This window comes from Rosa chinensis, chromosome 1 (assembly GCF_002994745.2).
Source record: "Rosa chinensis cultivar Old Blush chromosome 1, RchiOBHm-V2, whole genome shotgun sequence".
Taxonomy (NCBI): Eukaryota; Viridiplantae; Streptophyta; class Magnoliopsida; order Rosales; family Rosaceae; genus Rosa; species Rosa chinensis.
This window is the reverse complement of record NC_037088.1, coordinates 42,555,366-42,580,074: the sequence shown is the minus strand read 5'-3', so window position 1 is coordinate 42,580,074 and position 24,709 is coordinate 42,555,366. Positions and strand designations below refer to the sequence as shown.

The window sequence follows — 24,709 nt, the reverse complement described above, 5'->3', positions numbered from 1 at the left end:
AATCTTATCAGTGTTGAAATGCCTAAGCATCTTTTGGGTATAAACTCATTGATGAATCAGGATACCATCTCTACGGTGCTCAAGTTCCAAACTGAGGCAAAACAGTGTTTTCCCAAAATCTTTCATCTCAAACTCGGATTTCAAGTGTTCAGCGGTTTCCCTTAACTCTTTAAGGGTGCCAATTATATTCATGTCATCGAGATAAACCACTACTATTGCAAATCCGGAAGTTGTCCTTTTTATGAACACACATGGGCATAGTTCATTGTTGACATATTCCTTTCCAATCAAGTAGTTACTTAGACGGTTATACCACATCCGTCCGGATTGTTTTAATCCATATAGTGAGCATTTCAATCTAATCGCAAACGCGCTCCGTGGTTTAAAGCCACTTGATTTGGGTAGCTGAATTCCATATGGAACTTTCATGTATATTTCCGTATCTAGATCCCTATATAGATATGCTGTAACCACATCCATAAGCTGTATGTTCAATTTTTCGGAAACTACCAAACTGACAAGGTAGCGGAACGTTATGACATCCATTACAGGAGAATAGGTCTCCTCGTAGTCAATTCCAGGGCGTTGTGAGAAGCTTTGCGCCACAAGGAGAGCTTTGTACCTCACAATCTCATTTTTCTCATTACGTTTTCTAACGAATACCCAATGGTTGTTCCTCCTAATGGCCATGACGCCATACATACTAATTCTCATGGCTCCAACGCCATGATGGGAGATGTAGTCACATATTTTGCTTCTAATAGTGCTACAGACGCTCAGGCCCAACCAAAATCCTCATTGGTTGCTTCTAAGGCCCCTCGCTCCTTTTGCAAAACCTGTTCTTTCAGGAAATTAGGACCGAGACCGTCCTACGCAAAGGATCCCAAAATACTCCTAAACATTTTCGGATTCTGCTGGCCATGATGTGGCTCTGATGCACTGTGAAAGACTATATGAGAGAGTGTGCCGAGGCTCACTGAGTTGATCTCCGGTGAGGGTAATTATACCAAAGAAGATGCTCGGACATGGTTCAGTGGTGTGCTTGCCACCTATAGGAGTTGTTGGGATGGCTTGGAGGAGAAGGGTTTTCTTAAGAATACTAGTGGTGCTCATCATTATAGGGCGGTGAAACAAAACTTGACCGCTATCAAACGACTACAGATGATAGCACGGATATTGGTTCTGCGCACCAATCTCCCTGTTTCTGCTTGGGGATATGCAATATTGCATGCAGCGACGCTAATTCGTCTACGACCCACTGCAACCCAATCTTACTCTGCGTTACAACTAGTGACTGGGTACGAGCTTGATATCTCGCACTTATGCATTTTTGGGTGTGCCATTTATGTGCCTATTATGCCGCCACAATGTACTAAGATGGGTCCACTACGACGAATGGGCATTTATGTTATATATGAATCTCCAACTATTGTCCGCTATCTTGAACCCTTGACAGGCGATCTCTTTACCGCTAGATTTGCGGATTGTCACTTTGATGAGACAGTCTTCCCATCGTTAGGGGGAAATAAGAACACAAATGTTCAACAGGAACGACATGAATTGTCGTGGTCTGTCCCCACTATGTCTCATCTCGATCCCCGTACCGCACAGTCCGAACTTGAAGTGCGAAGAATAATCGAGCTCTAGAACGTAGCAGACACTCTGCCTGATGCATTTTCAGATGTTGCCAAAGTGACGAGATCACACATACCTGCTGCAAACGTGCCTGCAAGGATCGATGTCTCAAATACTGGACATTACTCCACTCCTGTGACACCAAGAGATGGCGCCATTGCCCAGCATGACAATGATGTGGCGTCTATGGCCGCAGGTCCCGCAAGGAAGCGCGGTAGACCGATTGGTTGGAATGATACTTGCCCTAGAAAGAAAGCGAATGAGGCACAAACAAATCTTTTGATCATCGATACTCAAAATTCGTCCCATGAGAATGTTCCAGATTATGGATATGTCCAAGAGACATCATTGGGGGACGCCTCAATGTCAGAACTTATCCCTGAGAACGTAGATATCTCTGTAAATTACACTAGTGTACATGAGACGTGGGAAAGAAGCTCCATCATCATTGACGATGTATTCGCGTATTCAGTGGCGCGTGAAATTATTGAGATCGATGACATCGAACCACGCTCCTTTGATGAATGCGAACGTAGAGCTGACTGGCCAAATGGAAAGATGCGATCCAAGCAGAACTTGATTCTCTAGCGAAAAGAAAAGTATTTGGAAAAATCGTGCTAACAAAGTGTTTTAGGGAATCAGAAATTGTGAGGAAATCGCTGTGTATTCCCATTGATAATAAGAGCCTCTTTATATAGAGGATTACAAGGCATAGAATCTCAATCATACAAGGAAAGTAATCGTACATTGAATAGGAATCTAAATCCTTCTAATGTAACCCTATTACAACTAGGTCAAGTAACCTAGAGTTTGGGCCAAACACAAATTAAGGTTTTACTTGAACAGTATTAATAAACAAATTAGAGAGTTTCTATTGGGACCTCCAAATCTGCTCACTTAACCTCACTCTATTATGAATTATTAAATGACATATATAACCTACTATAAAATGACTATTAAGGACAAGAATTATACCAAAAAAATATTATATTTATTTTATGTAGACTTTCCAATTCAATAATATTAGATTGTATTCCTTATTATTTTCCTTATCTATTTTTATTTTCCAATTTCACTACATACTCATTAAAGCATTCATATATATTTAATAAGAATTTAAAATATGGTTAAGATCATGTGACATAAAAATGTATGATATATATGTTGAACGCATATTGGTGAGGGAAAACAAAATAAATCCTCTTATGATTTATGACCTAAATCTAAGTCAATCCATTATATTTGGAAAAAAAAAAACTAAAAATATTTAAATAATTAATCATGTGGTACAAAAAATACAGAAAAAAATAAATAAACATTAAAAAACGAATGATTTTTTTTTTGCACAGCTAAAATAGAAAAAAAAAAAAACATGATCGTTCATTGGCATTTTCTTATTGATTAGACATTAATTCTTGAAACTCAAGTTTGATTAAGAAATGTATATTTAGTTAATATTTATAAAGTGATTAAATCATTGAAATGACTAAATTTTTTATTTTAAAGATAATAATTTGTTTGCAAATTATATGAGTGAGGTTATTTTAGGAAGTTTTAGTGAGGTTTAGTGAGTAAATTTAGTATTTGAAAATTTGATAAGAGGTGTAAAAAGTATAGAGGTCAAGTGAGTAAATTTGGAGGTTCCAATAGAAAAATTCAACAAATTATTTCTAGATGAGGATAGAATAGTTAATTGACTATATCATATTTCAAAAAATTGCAATACCTTCCACGAAAAAAATGAGAAACTTCCCTAAAATCAGGAGAGATAACTTTTTTAATTTAAAAAACTAAAATAAAAGTCACTTGATATGTGCGAAGCACATGTTAAGGGGCTAATTTAATTATTGTAACTAAAATATAGGGTGTAATGAGCAAGTAAGGTAACAAAGAAAATTGTACGATGACAATAACCGCACCCTTATACTATATATAAAAGATGAGTTAACTGTTACTCACGGTCTTTTTTTTTTTTTACACGGCTCTGCCATTCACTCTCTCTACCTCCCTTCTGCCTCCCAGACCGGAATGTTTTTTTTCTCTCTCCTTCCTCCAAAACCGAATTGTTTTCTCCTTTCTCTCGCTCTCCTACTCCCCTCGCTTTAAACCGTACGGATCTTTCAAATTTCAATTGGGAGAGACAGTTCTGCTTAGAAGACGAAGGAGTTGAGAGAGAGTTCAGAGTTTCTGCCATTGGTTGTTGATCGAAGCTAGAATCACAGACTGATCGGTGTTTGGTGCTTTCGAATTTGGATTTTCCAGGTCTTCCTTTTCCTCATCATCTTCTCTAATGTCCGGTACAGGATTTTGAACATATTGAAAAGAATCTCTAATTTGATGTCAAAGTTTGTATCTTGCTAGGTGTTTTGGAGATTTTGGCTCTGATTCGAGCTTCCGTTGATGCCTAATTCTGTTTTTTGTTTCGCTATATTTCAAATAAAAAAACAAGATTTATTTTCATATTCTTTCATAACCTAAAAATTGTTAAGATTAAGAGCCCCTGCTGTGAAAACAAAAAAGTTTGTGACGCTGAAATAGGCCTAATTAGGTTTGCATCGATTTGGTTTTCGTATCGATTAGTGATTAATTATATATGAAGGAATTGTGTTTGTTTGTTTGTTGGTCGATTGAATCGCGTAGGTGAATACTAGAGATGATATAGGAGACAATGAATGTTGTAGGATGGTAAAGCCGTAAAGGTGCTACCTTTGTGAAGGAAGGTGGTATCTTTGGCAAAGCCCTGTTCTGGTTTTACTGATTTGCAGGGTCCATGAGGATCCAATTACGAGTTTTTTCTTCGCATATGGTTATCTGCATAGCCTATAGGAGGTAAGTGATTCTCATTCTGAGTAAATAAGGCGGCATTACAGGGAGGGATTTTTGTTGTTATACATTGAGGTGAGTGGTTAGGCACTGGAAAGGAGTTGGAAAGAGGGAGTTTGCGGCTGTCAAAGAAGTTAAATGGGATATTGGAAATCTTCAGATAAGATAATATCCAGCTTTTTGTGGGGTGGTAGTTGGTTGTCATAGTGATCATTGTAGGAAGGGAAAGGTGGAGAGTTGTTGCATCACGAAACTTCGATGATTAGCTCTAGCTAGCTAAGAAGAAATATAGAGGCCCAACCTCTCTTACAGACATACATTATTTGTGTTTATGCTAGGCTGGTTTAAATATGGTTGTCCTTCTGTCCGTCTTTCATAAGCTTTCACCTCATTCATTCATACATATCAATCTGAGATTTCAAATCAGCAATTTGCATATGCATTCAATCTTTCACTCTACTTTCATGTTAATATGATTATTAATGACTTTCAAATAAGAGAGATGCAGCAGACATGACATAACCAACTGAAGACACGTCAGAGGAGTTAATGTAAAATAGTTGGTTCTAACTACAAACATAGAACATTTTTCCTAAATCTAACCATTTTTGCAATATGTATATAAAACCTACTTTGGTTAGCATATCTAATTTTTTGAAATATGTGCATATCTGGTTAACATACCAAATTCTGGAATCTGTAAAAGATACTTTAGTTACTTATATAATATTTTGAACATTTGTAATTGCTGTAGTTTGAAATATAACACACCCGCAGCATCGCGCGGGGGTCAATGCCTAGTATTTATGAATGACTGGTTTTCTAATAATTGTACTCGGAAAATAGGCCTATACCAGTCTGTCCAGTGTGCTCATTCTCTCCCACCTCCTCCTCAGAGAAGGGAAAAGACTGGATCTTTGTCTCCCCAACAAAATTAGAAACCTCTCCTCCCCCCACTCCCATCAACTTTCTTTTGTGACGCCACCTCTCTCCTCAGGTCAGCCACCCTTTTTGTTTTTCACATTATATGATTTGGTTCGGATTTTTTTTATTTTTTATTTTAATTTCTTTTGGTTATTCGTCGCCGATGCACAACTCCCTGAGATTGGGGATGGCTGGGTTGGTTTGCTGGGTATTTCTTCTTAGCTTATAGACATTGATGAGAGATCATGTAGGCATGTACTGGATCTGTAGTGGATGTGTTTGTTGATTTGATTTTTAAGTGCAATTTGTAGATTTTTCTGTTATTGGGTTTGCATGCTTGAGCGTATTGATTTTTTTTTATTTTTTATCGTATTGCAACAAATTGCTTAGTTTTGGGTAGGAAACAGACTTAACAATGGTTAGTGTTGTGAGATTTTCCATTTTTTTGTTTGTGTTTCTATTTCTATTATCATTCTTTAAACTATACTTGGTCATTGGGTTGCATGGAGAATCATCTGAAGGAACAGTTGGGGTATTTGTTGGTGGCAATAGTCTGTTTTGTCTGAACATTTATGATTGTTAGTTTGAAATTGTGGAGCTGATATTTAGCTGCAAATTTCTGGTTGGGGTTCATGTTGTATGATTCTCTTGGTGGGTCTGAGGTTGTGTGTTTGGCTAAGCTCTTTTGCATGACAACGGTTATAAAAGTTAGCTCTTTCTTGCTTCCCATTCTGCTGTTGTTTAAGAAAAAAGAAAAGGTGATTATAGATCCCCTGAATGAACTGAACTGGTGTAGATGATTTATTCAATTAGCAAGAGTCTTCTTCTTAGAGGAACAACTTAGTTCTTGTTGCTATTTTCCCCTCGTTCTATGTTTAGTTTCTTCAGGTATTCCTCACTGAGGTGCTAGATTTTTTTAACTTAGCTGTAAGCATTATCGGACTTGCTAATGGTTCGATGGGAAGTATCTTTGATCCCCCAAAGAAAACATTGAAGCAAACTGAATTGATGATTGAATTTATTAGATGGCAAAAAGTTGCTAACTAAGAAAATTCAAATGTGCAGAAAACCCAAATTATTCAATGGCTTAGGAATCTATAAGTAAGAGGTTGTGCTACTGAATATTCTCAATGGAAGCACAGAGCTTGAAAGAGGACAATCCTAAATTGCAGAGCTTGGAAGAAGACCCTAAACCAAAGGGCTTGGAAGAAGAAGATACTAAATTACAGAGCTTGAAAGAAGACCCTAAACCAAAGGGCTTGGAAGAAGAAGATACTAAATTACAGAGCTTGAAAGAAGACAGTTCTAAATCACTAGAAGATCCTAAATCACAGAGCTTGAAAGAAGAAGACCATAAATCACAGAGATTGAAAGAAGAGGAATGTAAGTCGCACAGCTTAGAAGAAGACCTTACGTTAAACAGCTTGGAAGAAGACCCTAAATCGCAGAGCTTGAAAGAAGAGAACCCTAAATTACAGAGCTTGGAAGAGGAAGAGCCTAAATCACAGAGCTTGAAAGAAGAAGGACTAGATAGCTTGGGAGACCCTAGATTCAATGAAAATGCATTGCAATTCCTAGATTCAATGGATGGGTATTTAACACTATTGGATTCATTGTCTTGGACACTTCGGCAGGTATAATTTTACTAAAATTTATCGGTATATTTCAATGCATTTCTTTGACTTATATTGTAAGAGTAACATGAAATTGGAATCTCACTCCGACACAAACAGGGATGGCTGCAACTAGCAAGTGCGCGCCATTCAATGGGTGGGTCACGGGTGAGCAGTGCTGTGTTGGATATGAAGCCCCACTCGGCTGCTACTTTTTTGCAAGTCAGCAAACAATCCAATCCAGGAGCAGGGTTAGGGGAAATTCATCATTTTACATTGCTGAAATGGGCCTCCTCTGATAATGGAAATGGAGCTCCACATAGAGATGCGAGTCCGCAGCTAAGACAAAGAAAGGACAAGGATGGAGATTCAGCTCCAGTTACAGCTGAAGATGATTATCAACATCAACTTCAGAAGGAGCGGTTTAAATCACTTTCGGTGTTTGGCGCTTTGGTTTCCCCCAAGCTACGGGCGGCTCAGCTCTCATTCGAAACTGCACTTGAAGCGCTTGTAGAGATTGCTAACATGCGATCGTTGATGCTTTCCAATTTTCATGAAGTCAGAAAAGAAATGGAATCAGCAAATGGCAAACAATGAATGCTATTGCCATGGCATGATTGATACATTTCTAGCCAGAGTATTTGAGCACCATCTACCTCTTTAATTCTTCTTGTCTTCTTTTATTTCAATTAGTTGATTTTGAAGTTTACTTCAGTTCATGTCTGTAGGATTTGATAGTCGATAACTAAGAGTAGTTCTGTAAATTTGTTTATTCATCCACCTGAACCATAACTTTTGAATTCAATGCTCAGAACTAAACTAGATGGTTGAAGTGATGATATTGTTAGCTTTCCTTTTTCATCCTTGCTCACTGCTGTGTAATGTTGTGGTGTTCCAAGTTAAATTGTACATCACAGGATAAAGTTCTTAATATTGTACAACTCTCCGCGATGATTAGGAGTTTCTAACATTATGCAAAATTTATTTTTTTAATTTTTAGTTATGTTCTATATTTTGTATAATGTTTATTGTGTTCTTGAGTGGCTAGGCGTGTATTATGTGTTAGAAACTTATTTGTTCAGATTATCATGTCGTGACAGATTTTTTTATAATGCTATACAAAATTACAAAACTGTGATTGGAAATATGTAAATTTGATTACTTGGCAAGCCTACAGTAGACATTTTGCTATCTTGGTAATGGAACAAACAGAAAAGAGAGTAGAATACAATGAATTGCCAAGGTAATTTGGTCATGGGCTCCTAACCAATACTCCAATAGAGATATGTCCCCTACTACTACTTGGCTCTAGTTGCATGTTTGTATGATTTGGAAATTACTGATCATTATTTATTTTTGAGGTTAACTGTGATCGAATCCATGCCTACACCCCCTTTCTGATAGAACTTATTAAGAATTGATAAAGATTGAAGGGTTTTCAGCTAATCTGGGTCAAGAACAAGTTATTGAACCTAGGCTGGCTTACTGGTAGTTTTCAGGGAGATTCTGCAAAGTCTTCACAAAATGTCCACTCTGCATTTCTTGGGCATATTAGTGAGCTCTGTGGCCTTTGTTCATAGTGATCAATGGCCTTTGTTGATCGTTGCATTTTTCTAACTTACAATAAATCAAATGGCAGTACCAAGAAAACCAGATAGCACTATCTAAATTTCTAAATTAAAGCATATTTATTCTTTATTTCAATTATAAATGCAACTGAATAACACAATCTATTCTTTATTAAAGCATTACTCTTCATTTATCACTTGTCAAGTTACATAGTTCACTGAACACACAAAAAAGCGACAAACTCGTACAGATCTCAATGACTAGCACACTACCTACTGCAATTCATCAATCAGTTTTTTCTCACTTTGGAATTGGAATTGGAATTGAACTTAAAATAACATTGTTTGCCCAACTTAAAGAAACTAAAACTATGAAAGAAACGGCAGTTAAATAGTAGAGTTTGGAGCAGCATCATTGCTTGGATTTGAACTCGTACCATCACTTGGGTGCTGGTGCTGGGATGGGACTTGCAACCATATGATGATTTGGTATCGGTAGAGTGACCTTGATGTGAAGTTTTTGCCCGGCTTGGCAGTGGCCGGGTTCCTTGAGAGTCATAGCATACCACTCAGGTTCGAAGTTTCTACCACAGATGAAATAATAGTCGCCAGGTTTCTTAAGATTTATAGCATCAGATCCAGTATCATAGACGACCATGGGCGACTTAGTGTTGCACGATTGGTAATCTTTCCCATGGACTTGCATCAAATTATGGAACATCTTATCGTAGGTAAAAAGTAAAGTATCTCCCACATGAAAGTTTTTTGTGGAAGTCCAATTATTGTAGTCAGGAAAGATACTCCACCCACTGGAGTCACCAACATGGTAAACAACCCCTGCTCTGTATACAGCCCCCGATGCAGTTGCACCAGAACAAGTGCTCAGAAAAGCCGTTGCAACACAGAAAATCAGGATTGTATTTCTCAAAGCCATTACGAAACAAACACGAGAGTTGGTGAGAACAAGACAAAGGGGTGTGCAGGAAATCACAAAGATCAAAGATACAGATATGGGACTGAAAATGTGAATGAATGATATTGTAGCCACCCTCCGCATTTATATATAGGTCTCTTTCTAGATAAAGTTTCCAATTCTATTGGATGTTGGAAACACAGACTTCTCCTGGAGGAATAAGGATTTGTAAAGCCAAACAAAGAAAGGATTACGGTCCAAAAGAAAGAAACCCTAAGCCTACTTTGGGTAGGAGTTGTAGACCCCAAACACAAGTGACAGAAGCATCAAAGACCACATGACCTAGCTAAGAAGACAAACCACAAACGCATTGTGCATGGGCGATATACAAGTAGTAAATTAATGATCTATGTTCCTTGTCTAATATCTATAAAGGCATTAGGAATTCTAACTTAATACAACCTCCGGTGTAGCTCATGAAATTTCTCTAAAGATTTGAGATTCCAGGTTCAACTCCTGGCACCAGAACATTTTTCCTAATATCTTTTGAATGTCTTGGCAATATATTTGTCCATTCTTGATTGCTACTCGATCCATCTCTCTCTATACAGAGACCTGAGCAGACGTCTTCATCAATACGGAAACTAAGCAGCACTGCACTGCTCAAACAATGAGGTGGCTTAGTTTGCATGAACAAAAGAGATAGTAGAAATTAGGTGAGATCAATGTCAATCACCTAGCTACCTTGCTAGCTATTTTTTTCTGTCAGTTACTAACATGCTTCAATTTGTTCCTTTGTACCTCCCTATAGGTGTCCCCCAATTTGTTGCCTATGTGCTTGATTAAATAGGTTATTTATTAATTGATCATACGTTGAATGGTTGAAGCGTTTTATTTTCTTTTCATTTTATTTGATTTACTTTACCCACCCAACAACTCACATAAACAATTAATAGCGCGCTATTCTGCTTAACCAAACAGGCCAACAATGATTGATAGTTTGGTTTGGTTCAATTCTTTGTGTTCAAAAAGTGGAATATGGTTCAATACTGCAAGGCAGTTCTGTTTAACGACGCCTGCGTGTTGTACATGCACTTAGAAAAAGAAAAAAAATTGTTAGAGACATTTGTAAGTTCTTCGACACAGAGCCCAAGAAAGAATTTATAAATTTTGTATCAAATGGATTATAATAGTTCAGTCATAAAGGATTTTGATAGTTCAGTGAAAAATAGAAGTTAATGTTAGTGTCCTCATCTATCGGCAGCAACAAAGACATTGTTGATTCCCCAAGAAGATTATACAGTAATTGTTTGAGATAAACTTGAGCATAAATGTGATGTAGGACGAGAATGTGCCCAGTTTAGCCAGAAAACTATAAAAGCAAAGAAGCAGCGTAGAATTAAGAAGAGTGATTGGAAAATAGGTAACTCACGCGTAATGAGATTATTAGCCGCTGGAATATTCAAGAAGATTTGGTTTTGGACCTTTCGAGTTACTCGTACAAAAAGTCAGGTTTTGATTTTGAATCAGATTTGACTAACTTTTGGTCAGAATGTCCGTTTGAAACGCATGATACCTTTCCAGAATGGGAACGACGAGATCTTCAAGACTCACTTTTGTGAGCCCTATCAGATTTAAGCCAAAATGTATCGTCTTAATTATCCGATTCGTGATTTAATATTTTTATGTTAGTTTTACATTCTTTTTATTTTAGGTTTTCTAGTTTATTTTGGATTTGTTTTGTTTTAATCCGTGGGCTTTAGGGTTTCATTGTTAGTCACCCTAGGGTTTCTTTTCTCATATATAAGCAACCTTAAACGGCTGCAGAACTATCTTTTATCATATTATCAATCAAAATTGAGAATTTTCTCTTTTATCTCTGGTGGACTCCAAAATCTTTATTTTAGGTTTATTGCTGGTAAACCTAGTTATCAATCCGTCTGCGTCAAGATGCCAACTAACCGGCATATCCGACCATCCGGCAAGACCCTTAGATAAGTGACCCGATGATTGAACCTCTAGACGCTATGATGAATTATGTCGATCATTTACGTAGTGGTTGAGGGTGTCAGATCCCCGCCCATCTCTAAAGAGTTAAGATGATTTGGCCTCAATTACTGGTTTCCAATAATGTAAGTAAAAGTTCGATGATTCATATACATATAAGAGTTGGGATTTGAAAACTCTATCTTTATAACAAACAACACGGCATATCTGCATAATATTAAAGACGATTAATGTAATAGGAAGATGAACTTAAGAGATTAAAGCTATGGAGTTTTACGATGTACGTTCATCATCACATACAAACCTAAGATCCTTAGCTAGGCTGCCGTAGGAGACCCCATACATCGCCCAAAAATGGAAGAAAGAGCACATCTTTGAGCTGCCTTTTGTTCTTGCTTTGAATTAGGCGTAGACGTAGACGGACTCGATGGAGAACCTAAATCAACATGCCGTCTGTCTTGGAATCTTCCATCAAGATTTCGGAGATCCTCGTCGTTGCTTTTGTCACCGGAAAAGATGGCCTGAGCGTGGCCGGACTTATGTTCTACTATTTGAAGCCTATCTTCCCAAATGCGGCCTGAAGAGCCTTGCCTCCTGAAGGACATGGATGATCTTCGTAACGAAGTCATGATTCATCAAATTTTTTGTGACGTTGTCTTCTCTGTTTCTCACTCTCCTGAGGACGATATGTTAAAAGCCTTTTCGTTTTAACAGACATAACCCTTTCGTTTTTAGATTACTTCTGCCATTTTTTTATGGAGCTCCTCATCAACACCACAATTTTGTTGGAGAGCGACAGTTAATTTTAGTCATACCTGCCATAAAAATAGCAACAATATGATAGTTAGAAATGTTATCCCTAGAGTTTCGGATCCTTTCCTTCGTTTCGGATGGTTCTGGAACAAATTTTCCATAAGTTTCGGAGGCTTGTAATAGATATAAATGATATTCTCCCCTAAAATAAGACATCTTGCAAGTACTTTGGTGTAGCACAATTTTATGAAACACTTATCTTATATATTATCGAATCATTAAATAGTTCTGTCCCAATTGAGGCATTTATCATAATGCTCAAGCAACACAATGGTGGTTTTTTATCGAGCTCAAGGCCTGCTCAAGCTCAGATAAGTTTTTTCTGAGATCAAGCTCTGCTTGGCTTGAATAGGTTTTCACCTCAATGGCACGGATTAATTGTGGAATTGAGATTATATTGTGTCATCAATTTGGTTGTACAATTGGAATTTTTCCATCTAATTTTAAGTGTTCTATTTGATTTATTGTAGATACTCAATATCAAAAATGTCTAAAATAAATGTACTTGAATTTATTCTCTTTTCTAATATGATGCCGCGTTTTTTGTTTTTTAAACATCATTAAATAGTATGAAATTCTCAATATCAATACAACTCAATTACTTGAATGCAGAAGCAAATTTTATACATACTTGATCAAAACTACAAATTTATCGGAAAAAGATCAATAGTACTTATAAAATATGAAAATTAAACTAAGAACCTATAATTTTGAAGCGATTATGATTAGATGGATAAGTCATAATTAGACATTAGTACAAAGTTGCACTTCATTTGTAGTCTCATCTTTTGGTGTAGTTCTGTAGTATCTTGCATAAACTATCAATTGAAGTGCTCCAAAAATTGCACCGAGACCGTTGCTAATCAAAATGAAGTAGTCCACTTTTCCAATAAGAGCATAGGATGTCCAGCAACAACCATTCAGGAAGTTCGCCACTAAGAGAGTGAATGGCATATATTTCACACTCTTAGTTTTAATGACATCTCTCAAGTTGAACAAAGGAGAGCCATACATAAGAACATTGAAAAAATCGCAGATCACACCAACTATGACAGCCCTCAAATGTCGATTCATCACCATCTTATGCTCAGGTATTGCCAACATAGTTGCAGCCACTAGAGCCCCAAATAAAGTAAGTTCGCATATAAAGTATGTAACAACCCTCTTTCGTCCTTTTGCTGCGGCATAATAGAAGAATATGATCAGATATATGAGCTCTATAAATAGCCCAATTCCATTAATAGTGACAACTAAAATGCTGTTTGGATTAACGAATGGCAATCCGTAGTAACACCAGAACAAACAGTTCAACACTGTTGTAAGGTAAGGTTTTGGATCGAAAGCTTCCACATCTTTTTTTCTCCATATTTGTATGAAAGTAGGAATTGGGGAGAGGAAAAGGCCACCAGAGATCACGTTTCCAACCACACCGACAACGAACCTAGCATCTGTGTGCACCATCTTTGCGAGGAAAATGACAAAGAAAATATATATGTGACTGAAAATATGAGAAAGATATCGAGTATTGAATGAATGAAGATAATGTAGCCACCCTTCCCCTATTTATATAAAGTGTTTGTTAACCTAGTTGAGCACTGAAAAGGTTTCCAATTCTTTACCATGTTAGAGAAGTAGATTTCTTCCTAGAAGGATTTGTAAAACCAGATTGAGTCCAAACTTGCAAATCCTACGACCTGTGTAGGAGGGACTTTTAAATTTTTTATTTTATTTTATTTTATTTTTTTCTCTCTTTTTAGTGTGTTGGCCTAGTTGGGGACTGAAAATGTTTCCAATTATGTAGCACGTTAGATGTTAGAAATATGTAATCCAAATTGCATTGTTAACTCCATTTTCTTACGGTTCAAGCTTTTGAGATGCCATAATTGTTTAACACATCCTCCTGTAGTTCGATAATTCCTCACGAGGAATTTACATTTTACTGCGATAATTTGCGAAGCAATCTCACGAGTCTTCCTCTTCCGACCCTACAAGGTCCTTTGACCAAAAACTCCTGCGCGCAACTCCTATACAATGTAGGATTTACAAATTTGAACTTCATCATTAATTAGTTCAGAATTGGAAACCTTTCCAGTCCCCAACTAGGATAAAATAATATCTTTCACTCAAACTTTCAATTGTAATGTTCAGAGTCGATTTGTGATTCCTTACGCACTTCTTTTCTCGTTCTATCTTTGTATTTGGTCATGGCTATGAGAAATACCATCCTGATCTTATTAGTTAAAGTGGCGCTTTTGGGCACTTGTTCCGGATCCTTTACATCTAGGGTCATTTACAGATCGAGCTGTGGTTGTTAATTTACAATGTAGGCTACTCCAATGGGTGGAGTATCTTTGCTGATTACAAATAATAATTGGACTTCCACAAAAGTTTCATGTTGGAGATACATTAGTTTTTGCTTATGATAAGATATTCCGATTTGATGCAAGTCACAGATGAAGTATAATTCAACACTAGGCCCCCTATCGCTGCTTACGATACTGGATCTGATGCTATCAGTGTTCACTGTTAAGAATCAACCTAGACTATTACTTTATCGGCGGTAAGAATTTCGAACCAGAGTGGTGTGCTATGACTCTTAAGGAACCTGGTCACTGCCAAGCCGAACAAAAACTTCACGTCAAAGTCACTGCCGATACCTGATCATCATTTGGTTGCGAGTCCCAGCCCTGCACCAGGTCAACTCCAAGACTCCAAGCAATGTTACTGGCTTACTGCTCCAACTCTCTATACTCTTGCTGCTTGGATTCGTCCCTCTTATTTCAGCGTTGTTTCTTTTGTGATTCAATTTATGTAGGTTAAGCAAATAATGTTTGTATTTTTGTAATTTCAAATTTTTTTTTTCGACTAGATAATTTCAATTTCTTTAGGTGAATCGTATAATGTTTCTGTCTTGACTTCTATGGCATGTGCAAAGTAATGTTTACTAACGGACCGTGATTTACTAAATATTCTTGTCCCTTCTCTAAATCATAATGATAAAACAGTTTTCATGTTTAAACCCAAAACATTGAGACATGGTATAACTAATGTACTTCAAAAAATGAGATGTACATATTTCTAATTCTGAATTTTGTCCCGGGGCCGCGGGGACTACAACAATATGCTTCTCTTCATTTTTGCCTATTCAAGCTATTAAGATGAAAGTTTCAAATTTACGTTGTATAAACTCATATCCATACCGTTTAAGCGCTTTTTTTTTTTTTTTTTTTGAAAGAGGCTGGTGCAGCTGCCCTCCCTTGATTAATGAAACTGCAGTATGCATGGGGAGGATGTAGAGTCTAAACTCCATATTACAATAAGCATTAAGAGAACATCCCGAAATAATATCAGGAGTCTCCATAAAGTCTATGTATTCTAAGTTTCTAACAAGCACCATTAGCAAAGAGTGCACGAATTGCTACTCTATTTGCTTTGACACAGCGGTGACATAACGGAAAGATAACTCTATCATGAATATGCATCATTACAAATAACACAGCTTTCCCACTATGTTGCCGCACAACGGAGATAAATCCGGCGACACTACGTTTCATCCTGCCACTAGGAGGTTGCGTCCATTTGATCAAGCAAACAGCTCGCCGCCTCGCTAGGCCAGACAAGGCACACAGAGTGTGCAATCCGGGACAAACATCTCCTCCGGTGTAGTTTGATAAGTTCTCGATTTGCCCAAACATGGTTTTTTATAAATCTGTCAACGCCATAATCAAACTCAAACTCAATCACACCGTCACCACAGACCATGCATCAATACCATTTCCTCAAGCAAAATACACCATATTAAGCGCAAGACTAAGACTGGTCATTCAAGTAATTAATTGACCTGTACTGTTCCTTCCATCTTATGTGACATATAAGTTTTTAAGTCAAGCAAAGTATAAGCGCATTAACTATCACTAAGGAATAAAGGGCCAATTTCTGGTGGAGCTGGTGGAGATCTGGTTACATCAATAATCAATTGATTCTAACATGAGATTCTCCACAACAAAAGCTAGGACACTTATATGGTGCCAGATCGATCAAGATCCTTTTTCTTAAGAAAAGCAGGGGCAACTGGACAAGAAAATATTTAGGCAAAATTAGATTCTATACCTTGTTTTCCCAATCAACCTAAATGGAGGTACCAAATTCGTACTTGACACTTTGATTGTATTGAAATCTCTCACTAAAATTCTATATATCAAATGGGAATCTCATAAGTCAGTTGGCCAGAAACTTTGGAACTGTGGAGAATACAATATTTGTGTTGGTATTGAATTGTATGAAGGACAAGTTGATGTGACAGAGCTTCCGATATTTTAATATAGTCTAATATAGGCATACATACAAAGAGTAGAATGGGAAAAATATTTGAAAGAATGCTCAAATGACATTCACACCATTTCAAATGTACAAAGAATAGCATTATTAGCGTGTGAAGTTGCAAACTATCGTTAATTAGGCTCAGAAAATGTTTTTAACCAAAACATGATGAACATTATGATTTGATTATCGAGTTATGCATGTTGTGAATTCATTGCCAGTTATTACAAACCTTCCAAAACTTAATTCATTCATGAAGTATGGTTTATATCTCACACATAGGAAGTATATTTCTATGAAATACTGAAAATAACACAAATAACAAGCCCAATGAAGAACAACATGAATTTAGAAAAGTTCTCTTGTACTGACCTAAGGAAGTTAAAACCTTGAAGGGAAGAGGTTGAGTAACAACCTCCCAGTTGGGCTGAACCATGAAATAAAAGCACAGGCCACGGGGAGAGACGTACGTAATTTCACTTCTAATAGAATCTGTGACATGTGGAAGTGGAATCAGAAAACTTGCACACTACCACAGGCATCAGAACTTAATGGTTTAATACATGTCATGTACAATCTAAAATTTAGAGAGATAAAAATTACACCAAAATCAAAATGAACATGCAGAAGCCAAGCGTACACGAAGAGTCAAGACCCTGCAAAATAGCCTGCACTCACTTCATCTTCTTCCCCAGAATTTTCAGATTTGCAAATTTCATTTAAGCTACCAAACCTAGACCTATTTTAACTAGTCTTGTCGTCTTGATGAGGTTTCAAAATGGTTGCAAAGACTTGCACACAATTTACATCCACAGCACATTTCCGATCACAACAATCAATCACTATCTCCAGTCCCCAACTCTCTTACGTTTCCAATCACCTTGTACCAGCTAATTTAACTGTGAGAAAACGTAGTGTATGTCACACATCGATAAAAATTCCGCCCATTGAATCAACAAAAGGAATAGACCCGCAGAACAAGTCAAGGTCCTGCGAGCCTCACCATTTTTATCATGTTGTGCATGCCTTCACATCAAAATACCCAAAATAAATCAATGTCATTATCATCTTCTCATCATTATCAACCACATAACTCAATCACTAGCAATAAAAGAAAAATTCTTTCCATATTTATATACACCTAGAAAAAAGCTATTACATAGTAAAAAAAAAAAAAATTAAAGGCCACTAAAAACTACACAAAATTTCGTGAACATCACTATCAATTGGGAATAATTTCGTCATCATCATAAGAGCCACCATATTTTTCAGGAGTTGCGTTTCCAGATCAGCCTGCGGTGACCCGACCCGGCGGCGATCCGGGTCTTGACGCTCTCAAAGTCCGAAATCGGACAGGGTATGGTGATTCCACCCGGGTGGGTGAACCCGTATTCTTGCTCGGCCTCTTTCAGAAGCTGACCGAAGAGTGGGTGGTTAAAGTAAATCACAGGCACCAGAACACGGTGAAAGTCGCCGTCTTTTTGACCCACGTAGACCGCCAGGTGTCCCTTGGGGACCGTCACCGGCTTGGTTTGCTCAACCGGGTTCTGACCCAGCTGCATATAACCCGACCCGGGTTTACCGCAACATAGAGATTTAGCTCCGGTACTCAGCTGGCGACCCCAAGTGAGTAGCTTGGCAATCGGCTTGTACTTGCACGGCGGAGATGAAGGCGGGCTCAGCCGGTGGTATCCGGGTCGGGTCGTGGGTTTTCGGAAGAAGAACCATCGGGTGACCCGGCAGAGTCGTTTTCCGAGCTTGATTCCTCTGATCTTTCTCATACTCGGCAAAAGAATGGAAACTGAGGAATTGGGTGTTTGAGTTTTCGGGTTTGTGAGAGATAATGGGTTTTGCTTAGATTGAAGTAAGGTTTCAAGAAAAGGGCCAAGGGTCTGCCTCGGACATGGTAAGTCGGGAAAGAGTTAAGCAGATTTCAGAGAGAGAAGTAGGTATGTTGGACATGATCAAGATTTATAGCACTCAAATGGGATTTCATCAAAATATCAGAAATACCCAATGGGTTGCTATTTCCTTTGCTCTTGACTCTTTGATTTTGGTTTTGGCTTTTGGTGGTGGAATTGGTTTGGTGAAGAGATGAGAATGAGAAAGTGTCTGTTGAGTTTATAAGGGAAATGGTTTTAAAGGTCAAGAATGGAGGAAAGGGCAGAGAAGGAAAGGCGTGGGCAAGTTGGAAAGAGTCGGCACGCGAATATGGGAAGAAGAAAACGGTGGAGTGGGGAGTCTAAATAGATGGGGGGAGTCAAAAGTCAGATTAAGGAAGGGTCAAGATTAGAGAAGAAGGCTATAGTCGGAAAGCTACACGGAGGTTCTTGATTTGAGTGATCGGCTATGTTGGGGTACATTCCGTATATGCAATGCTGGTGCAATAAAGTCCTTATTTACTCTTAAATTTTTGGAATAATACCTTCACCATATAAAAAACAAAATTAAAATAGAGAAGAAAATATTGTGAAGTTCAATGGTGTGACATAATCTTGCAACTATTAAGAAGGTGAGGTCTTATTAATTATGAATATTTATTTTATTTTATTTTTATCAAAAGGGGGTTTCCCACTTAAAACTTCTTAGTTCTTACCCATTTTTTGTTGAACATAGATGTCTTAACCAATAAAACACGTCCTAGATGGTTGTCTAGTTGAATTGATCAGAGAGTGATAAATATTGTATTTGCTAGTAGAGAGAAATGTCATAAAACTTAGGGAGGGGTAGAATTCATCTTCTTATTTTTCAGACAATTGTCAAGCATAACTACATAACTTGGAAAAATATTTGGTTCATATATTTTATGTTGTCGGTCGATTTTTCTTGTCATCAATTTTCAATGATCTCATTCAATTTTGTCCTAAAAATCATCACGCTGAATTTAATTTTACTCGACGATCTTGCAGAGAAATTTCCCATTCATTTCCTAGATCTTAATACATTAAACCCTCTTCTAGATCATAACCCCAAGTCAATCAAAACCAAGAAATCCATATAAACCATTTCCCAACTTGAAAATCATTTAAGACTTTAAGTGCAATTTTTGTATTCAAACAGAGTTGGAGAAGATCTATATTCTAATAGTCAACGTGGCAAAGGGTTTGTTCTTACTATTGAATCAGATTGGAACAAAATAAAGCAAAACCCTAACTTGCCTTGCCGATATTGAACCACGTAGGTTCCAAGCAGGAACTGAAGTGTACACGTGTCGCACGACCATGGGGAAATGTTACCTTCCTCGGAAAACGACAAAAACTTGATTTCTGAGACAACTGCCCGTACCTTGTGGGTACACAACTGACCAATGTGATTTTAATGTTGTCAGGTTCTTTTATTTTCTGGCATTAAAATAAGGTCAGAGAGGCCATCTCATTACCTACGCCATCTTTTTTTTTTAGTTAGTCACCTACGTTTCTAGAAATATAACTACCATATTCGGACGAAAAAAGAAAAGAAATATAACTACCCTGGGGAAAACATTTAAAGTTCGAGTACTAATCGGAAACGTGTTTGTAATGCTATAAGAAGTTGGTCACGTATTCATGTGAATTTATTCATGGGATATTGGTTGTTGTGTGTGGGAAAGGTATTTGTATGATTCTCTCACTGCGAAGCATGAATCGATATAGAGAAATCAGAATTGGTTTGGGCTAAGAGTTTTTATATATCTCGAAGGTTTATATAATTTCTTACTAATTTAGTACAGATAAATATTCGTGTCATTCTATATACTAGCAGGACTCACTCACTATATATGGAGAGAAGTTAAATATTCGTACAACTATTACATTTTTTGTTTTTTTTTTTATTCTTTTATTATTTTATTTTACAATTTATCATAATATCTCTATTGATTAATTATATTTCATAGTTTTTTAATATATAAAGGTTAAATTGATAAAAAAAATTCAGTTTTGAAGAGCAAGCTCTCTTATCTTTTTTTTTTTTTTTTAATTGAGTTCTCTTATCTTAATAATAGTATAGATATATGGGAGAATTTAGAGATGACCTCATTAAACTTAAAATGTGAGGATATTCATGCAGTTTAATAACTTAAACCATTCATTATGTGATTACATACGCAGATAGCTAGATATGAATCCTATAAAAGATTAGTCAAATTAGAAAATATTTAACCATTTGACTAGCACAATGTTCATTTTAATTTTATCTATCAGACTACCTTTGTTTACACAATTTTGAATGACCAAATGATTATGCTTTTCATTTTTTTTTTTTTTTTGTAGATATAATTCTTGCATAGAAATCTATAAGATCGACGGTTAAAATCTTTGAATTATGTCATATACTGGTATAAAATAGTATAAAAGTTTAAATTGTTAAAATAAAGCAAGGATGTTCTCTCTAAAACAGACTTTATATATATCTCAATAACAGAAACCTCTAATCTAGTTCTGCCCTCGTCCACATCTGTTGCCACATTACCATCATTGCCACTGATTTTCGGTGACGCCACCTGTTTTTGACAACCACACGGTGCTAACTCATTAAAATCTTGCTATGTGAGAACTGTGGAGAAATTATTAATTTTTTTTAGTGACTTATTTTCAAATTCTAGCAAGTAATTAAGAATTACTATGTTGTAACATCACCTTTGGATAGGGCTATCAATTTCGACACGACCTGATAACATGACTTGAAACCGGCAAGAAATAAAGCGGGTTGAACCCGCATGATTAAAAAGCGAGTCAGCAGTGGGTCAACCCACCATGACCCATTTAATAAATGGGTCGGCCACGGGTCAACCCGCCAACAGGAAGTAAATTCGTATAACCCGATTGTGCTATGTTTCTTCTTGAAAATTTGGACATTTGACGTATTTGATCATAGGATTAGACAATTTGAAATATTTCGCTTTTTAATTATTGGATTTAATTATTCATGAATTATCTTATATAATTAAGCCAATTCTTGAGGGAATGGTTAAATTTTTGAACTACCATGTATGCCCTCACATAATATAGATATTAATAAATAAATTTATAAATTATTTCTATATGAAGATAAGATAGTCAATTGACTATATTATATTTCAAAAGATTGTAATTCCTCCCATGAAAAAAAAAAAACTTCCTCAAAATGAGGAGAGAAACTGCTGTGACTTTTTTTAATTTAAAAAAATAAAAATAAAAGCCAATTGACATGTGCGGGTTTTTTTAATTTAAAAAAATAAAAATAAAAGCCAATTGACATGTGCGGAGCACATGTTAAGGGGCTAGTATATAATTATTTATATTCTTCCTCTTGTGGAGTTTTTAGTGAATTTAATCAATTTATGTATTTTTTTTAGTTCAATTGGTCATATTTTTAAAGCTTAAATATGTCATTTTGTCTAACAAGACACGACCTATTTATTAAATGGGTAAAGCGGGTTGGAAATGGGTAATCCCTTTAATACATAAGTTGGGTTTGAGTTTAAATTTCTGACACGATTATTAAATGGATTGGATTTAAATTTATATCTTGTGACACGACAAATACCTTAACTCTATATAAACCCAACCTTATACGACTTATAGACAGCCCTACATTCGGATTATATTCAATTATATTAATTCCTCGAGGATTAAAAAATAAAAAATATCTTGCGCTATTTCACTCTGGAATGAAAGAAGTTTTTCTCATGTTTGTTGTATATGTGTCCTTTCCCAAGGCCAAAAATGACGAGCCGAATTCAAACACAATTTAGTAATCAACGCATGGTTCCACTCTCTAGTGAAAACCCGAACCCAAAGCACGAAGATTCAACTGTCAGACCGTACGGTCGGTACCGTACAAGCGTGTGCCGCTTACTGAGTCCAATCAATCGGCGGGCGGGGCCTACTTGCTACGTGTGTGAATCTGGGCGCCAGCGGCGTGGGGTTTTCTATAATCAGGGGCATCGTTGTCTTTTCAATTTCTAGGGTTTTGGACTTTTCGGTAGAAGCCGAATCAGAGTTTTTGGGTCGTTTCTTCTAGAGAATCTAGTTGCAAGTTATTGTCCGGACAGCTGGAGGTGATCTTCGGGTCCTCCCTTTCATTTCTAAATTCCTTCTTTCACGGCATATATGTAGTGATTTATTGTTTACATCCTTGAAGCAAGGTACACTAGCTAGGGTTCTTGTTATTAAAAATAAGAAGAGATTTCTTATTGGTATAGGAGAAGCTTAGAGCATCTTTAGCAGACTCTCTATTGTGGCTCTTTAGCTATTTTGGAGAGCATGTTTAGCGTTTTATATATTTTAGCAGCTGCACCAGACTTCTAAGTCGCCCTCTATTATAACTTTTAGCTATCTCGCTCCTAAATATACAGAGCGGGATGATGCTCTGTATAATTTAAAACATTTCTTTTAAGTTATTTTTTATAATTTATAAATACATTTAAACTATTTAATATTCATTTAAAAAATAATATAAATTTAAAACTAGTTAAAATTAGGGCTGTCAATGGGTTCGTGTCAGGTTAAGGTATTTGCTGTGTCGCAAAATATAAACTTAAACCCAACCCATTTATTAAACGAGTTACCCGTTTCCAACCCGCTTAACCAATTTAATAAATAGGTCGTGTTTTGTTAGACAAAATGACTCATTTAAGCGTTAACAATGAGACTCATTTAACTAAATAAATGCATAAATTGATTAAATTCACTAAAAATTCCACAAGACGAAGAATATAAATAACCATATAAATAAATATATATAATTCATAAATAATTAAATCTAATAATTAAAAACGAAATATTTCAAATTGTCTAATCCTATGATAAAATACTCTTGAACGTCCAAAATTTCAAGAAGAAACATAGCACAATTGGGTTAACGGGTTCACTTGGTGTTGGCGGATTGACCGCCTACCCATTTATTAAATGGGTCATGACGGGTTGACCCATCCGCTTTTTAATCGTGCGGGTTCAACCCGCTTTTTTTCGTGCGGGTTTCGAGTCGTGTTATCGGGTCATGTCGGAATTGACAGCTCTAGTTAAAATAGAGCGCATTGATGCAGACGTAATTCTAAAGTGGCTAACTAAAATGACTCTTTAGCTACTTTAACTAAAATGACTCTTTAGCTACTTTAGCTAAAATGACTCTTTAGCTATTTTAGTTAAAATTTGACTCAAAAATGACTAGTATTGCTAAAGATGCTCTTAGCATGTCCTAAGTGTTTGAACATACACTACAATTGTGCATTAATTAGCAAACTGTTCAGTTAAGCACTCACCAAGTATTTTGTTTAATGAAGACCACAAGGATCACGTTATTCACAAATCAAGTAATTATAAGGTATATCTGATACACCGTTCATATCGATATTAAATTAGAAAAACAATTTCTGATGCCATCCTATATAATTCCTAATGTTGATGTAGACCGTAACTCCTGTACATCCTTGTTGCATTATAATTTATTTTATGTCATTCTGTTAGAAAAAATGTACCTCTTGATCAAGTCATAATTCTTATTTATGGCCATAATTAACTACTTTACATCATTGAAGTTGAAGTAGTCATAATCCTTATTTATGACCATAATTGACATTTCGTGACTAAATATCCCCAATTATAAAGCGTAGCATCATTATAAATCAATTCTCACTTCGCTTCCACTTTTTCTAAGATGGGACTCAAAGAACAAAATACAACGTTATCTTTGCCCACTTTACATAATTTTCCATACTCATGGTACATTGGAATACAATTTATATATCAGCTGGACACCACCTATGACCCTAAAGCCAAGATCATAGATGAGTATAGCTAGTGCCAAATCATTTTCACTTTTTACTGTTTTCCAATATATAAGAGTACTTTACATTAAAAAAATGATCAAAAAAATGAAAAACTTATCGACAAAACTTATGCTTCATGATCGATATGGGGTCCCTTCTATATCTTTGGCAAACCAATGCATCTTATCTGTTATGATTGTCGGACATTTTTGAAGATAATACTTTAAAGGTGATCAAAGTGCTGATCAGAATACTTATCCTCTCTCCCACGCTAACGCATATCACTTTCAATCCTTTTTTTTTTTTTTGGTGGCATTAAGATTGTTATTGTGTTAATCAGAAAAATTTATTGTGATTACGGTTA

General features: G+C 36.4%; 4 protein-coding genes across 7 annotated transcripts; 1 reads left to right on the top strand and 3 right to left on the bottom strand.

Moving 5' to 3' along the window:
• The first annotated feature begins 3,600 nt into the window (after nucleotides 1-3,600).
• Nucleotides 3,601-7,858, top strand: LOC112176784. 4 transcript variants are annotated; one of them, XM_024314878.2, is made up of 4 exons: nucleotides 3,601-3,897; nucleotides 5,355-5,455; nucleotides 6,448-7,016; nucleotides 7,116-7,858. In XM_024314878.2, exons 3-4 carry the CDS (start codon nucleotides 6,513-6,515, stop codon nucleotides 7,590-7,592), a joined length of 981 nt encoding a protein of 326 aa, XP_024170646.1. In that variant the 5' UTR covers nucleotides 3,601-3,897; nucleotides 5,355-5,455; nucleotides 6,448-6,512; the 3' UTR covers nucleotides 7,593-7,858. The 4 variants fall into 4 exon arrangements, with proteins under 4 accessions (XP_024170646.1, XP_024170634.1, XP_024170643.1 ...); XM_024314866.2 differs by having other exon boundaries at nucleotides 5,305-5,455; XM_024314875.2 differs by lacking the exon at nucleotides 5,355-5,455.
• Nucleotides 7,859-9,002: 1,144 nt separating this feature from the next.
• On the bottom strand, nucleotides 9,003-9,497 carry LOC112167171 (mavicyanin). The gene has a single exon (XM_024304148.1). It carries the CDS (start codon nucleotides 9,495-9,497, stop codon nucleotides 9,003-9,005), a length of 495 nt encoding a protein of 164 aa, XP_024159916.1.
• Nucleotides 9,498-13,040: 3,543 nt separating this feature from the next.
• Nucleotides 13,041-13,757, bottom strand: LOC112167162 (bidirectional sugar transporter SWEET6b). The gene has a single exon (XM_024304137.1). It carries the CDS (start codon nucleotides 13,755-13,757, stop codon nucleotides 13,041-13,043), a length of 717 nt encoding a protein of 238 aa, XP_024159905.1.
• Nucleotides 13,758-17,655: 3,898 nt separating this feature from the next.
• Nucleotides 17,656-18,837, bottom strand: LOC112176756 (auxin-responsive protein SAUR36). Its single transcript, XM_024314818.2, has one exon. The coding sequence runs from the start codon at nucleotides 18,395-18,397 to the stop codon at nucleotides 17,885-17,887; it is 513 nt and encodes a 170-aa protein (XP_024170586.1). The 5' UTR covers nucleotides 18,398-18,837; the 3' UTR covers nucleotides 17,656-17,884.
• Between the last annotated feature and the right edge of the window lie 5,872 nt (nucleotides 18,838-24,709).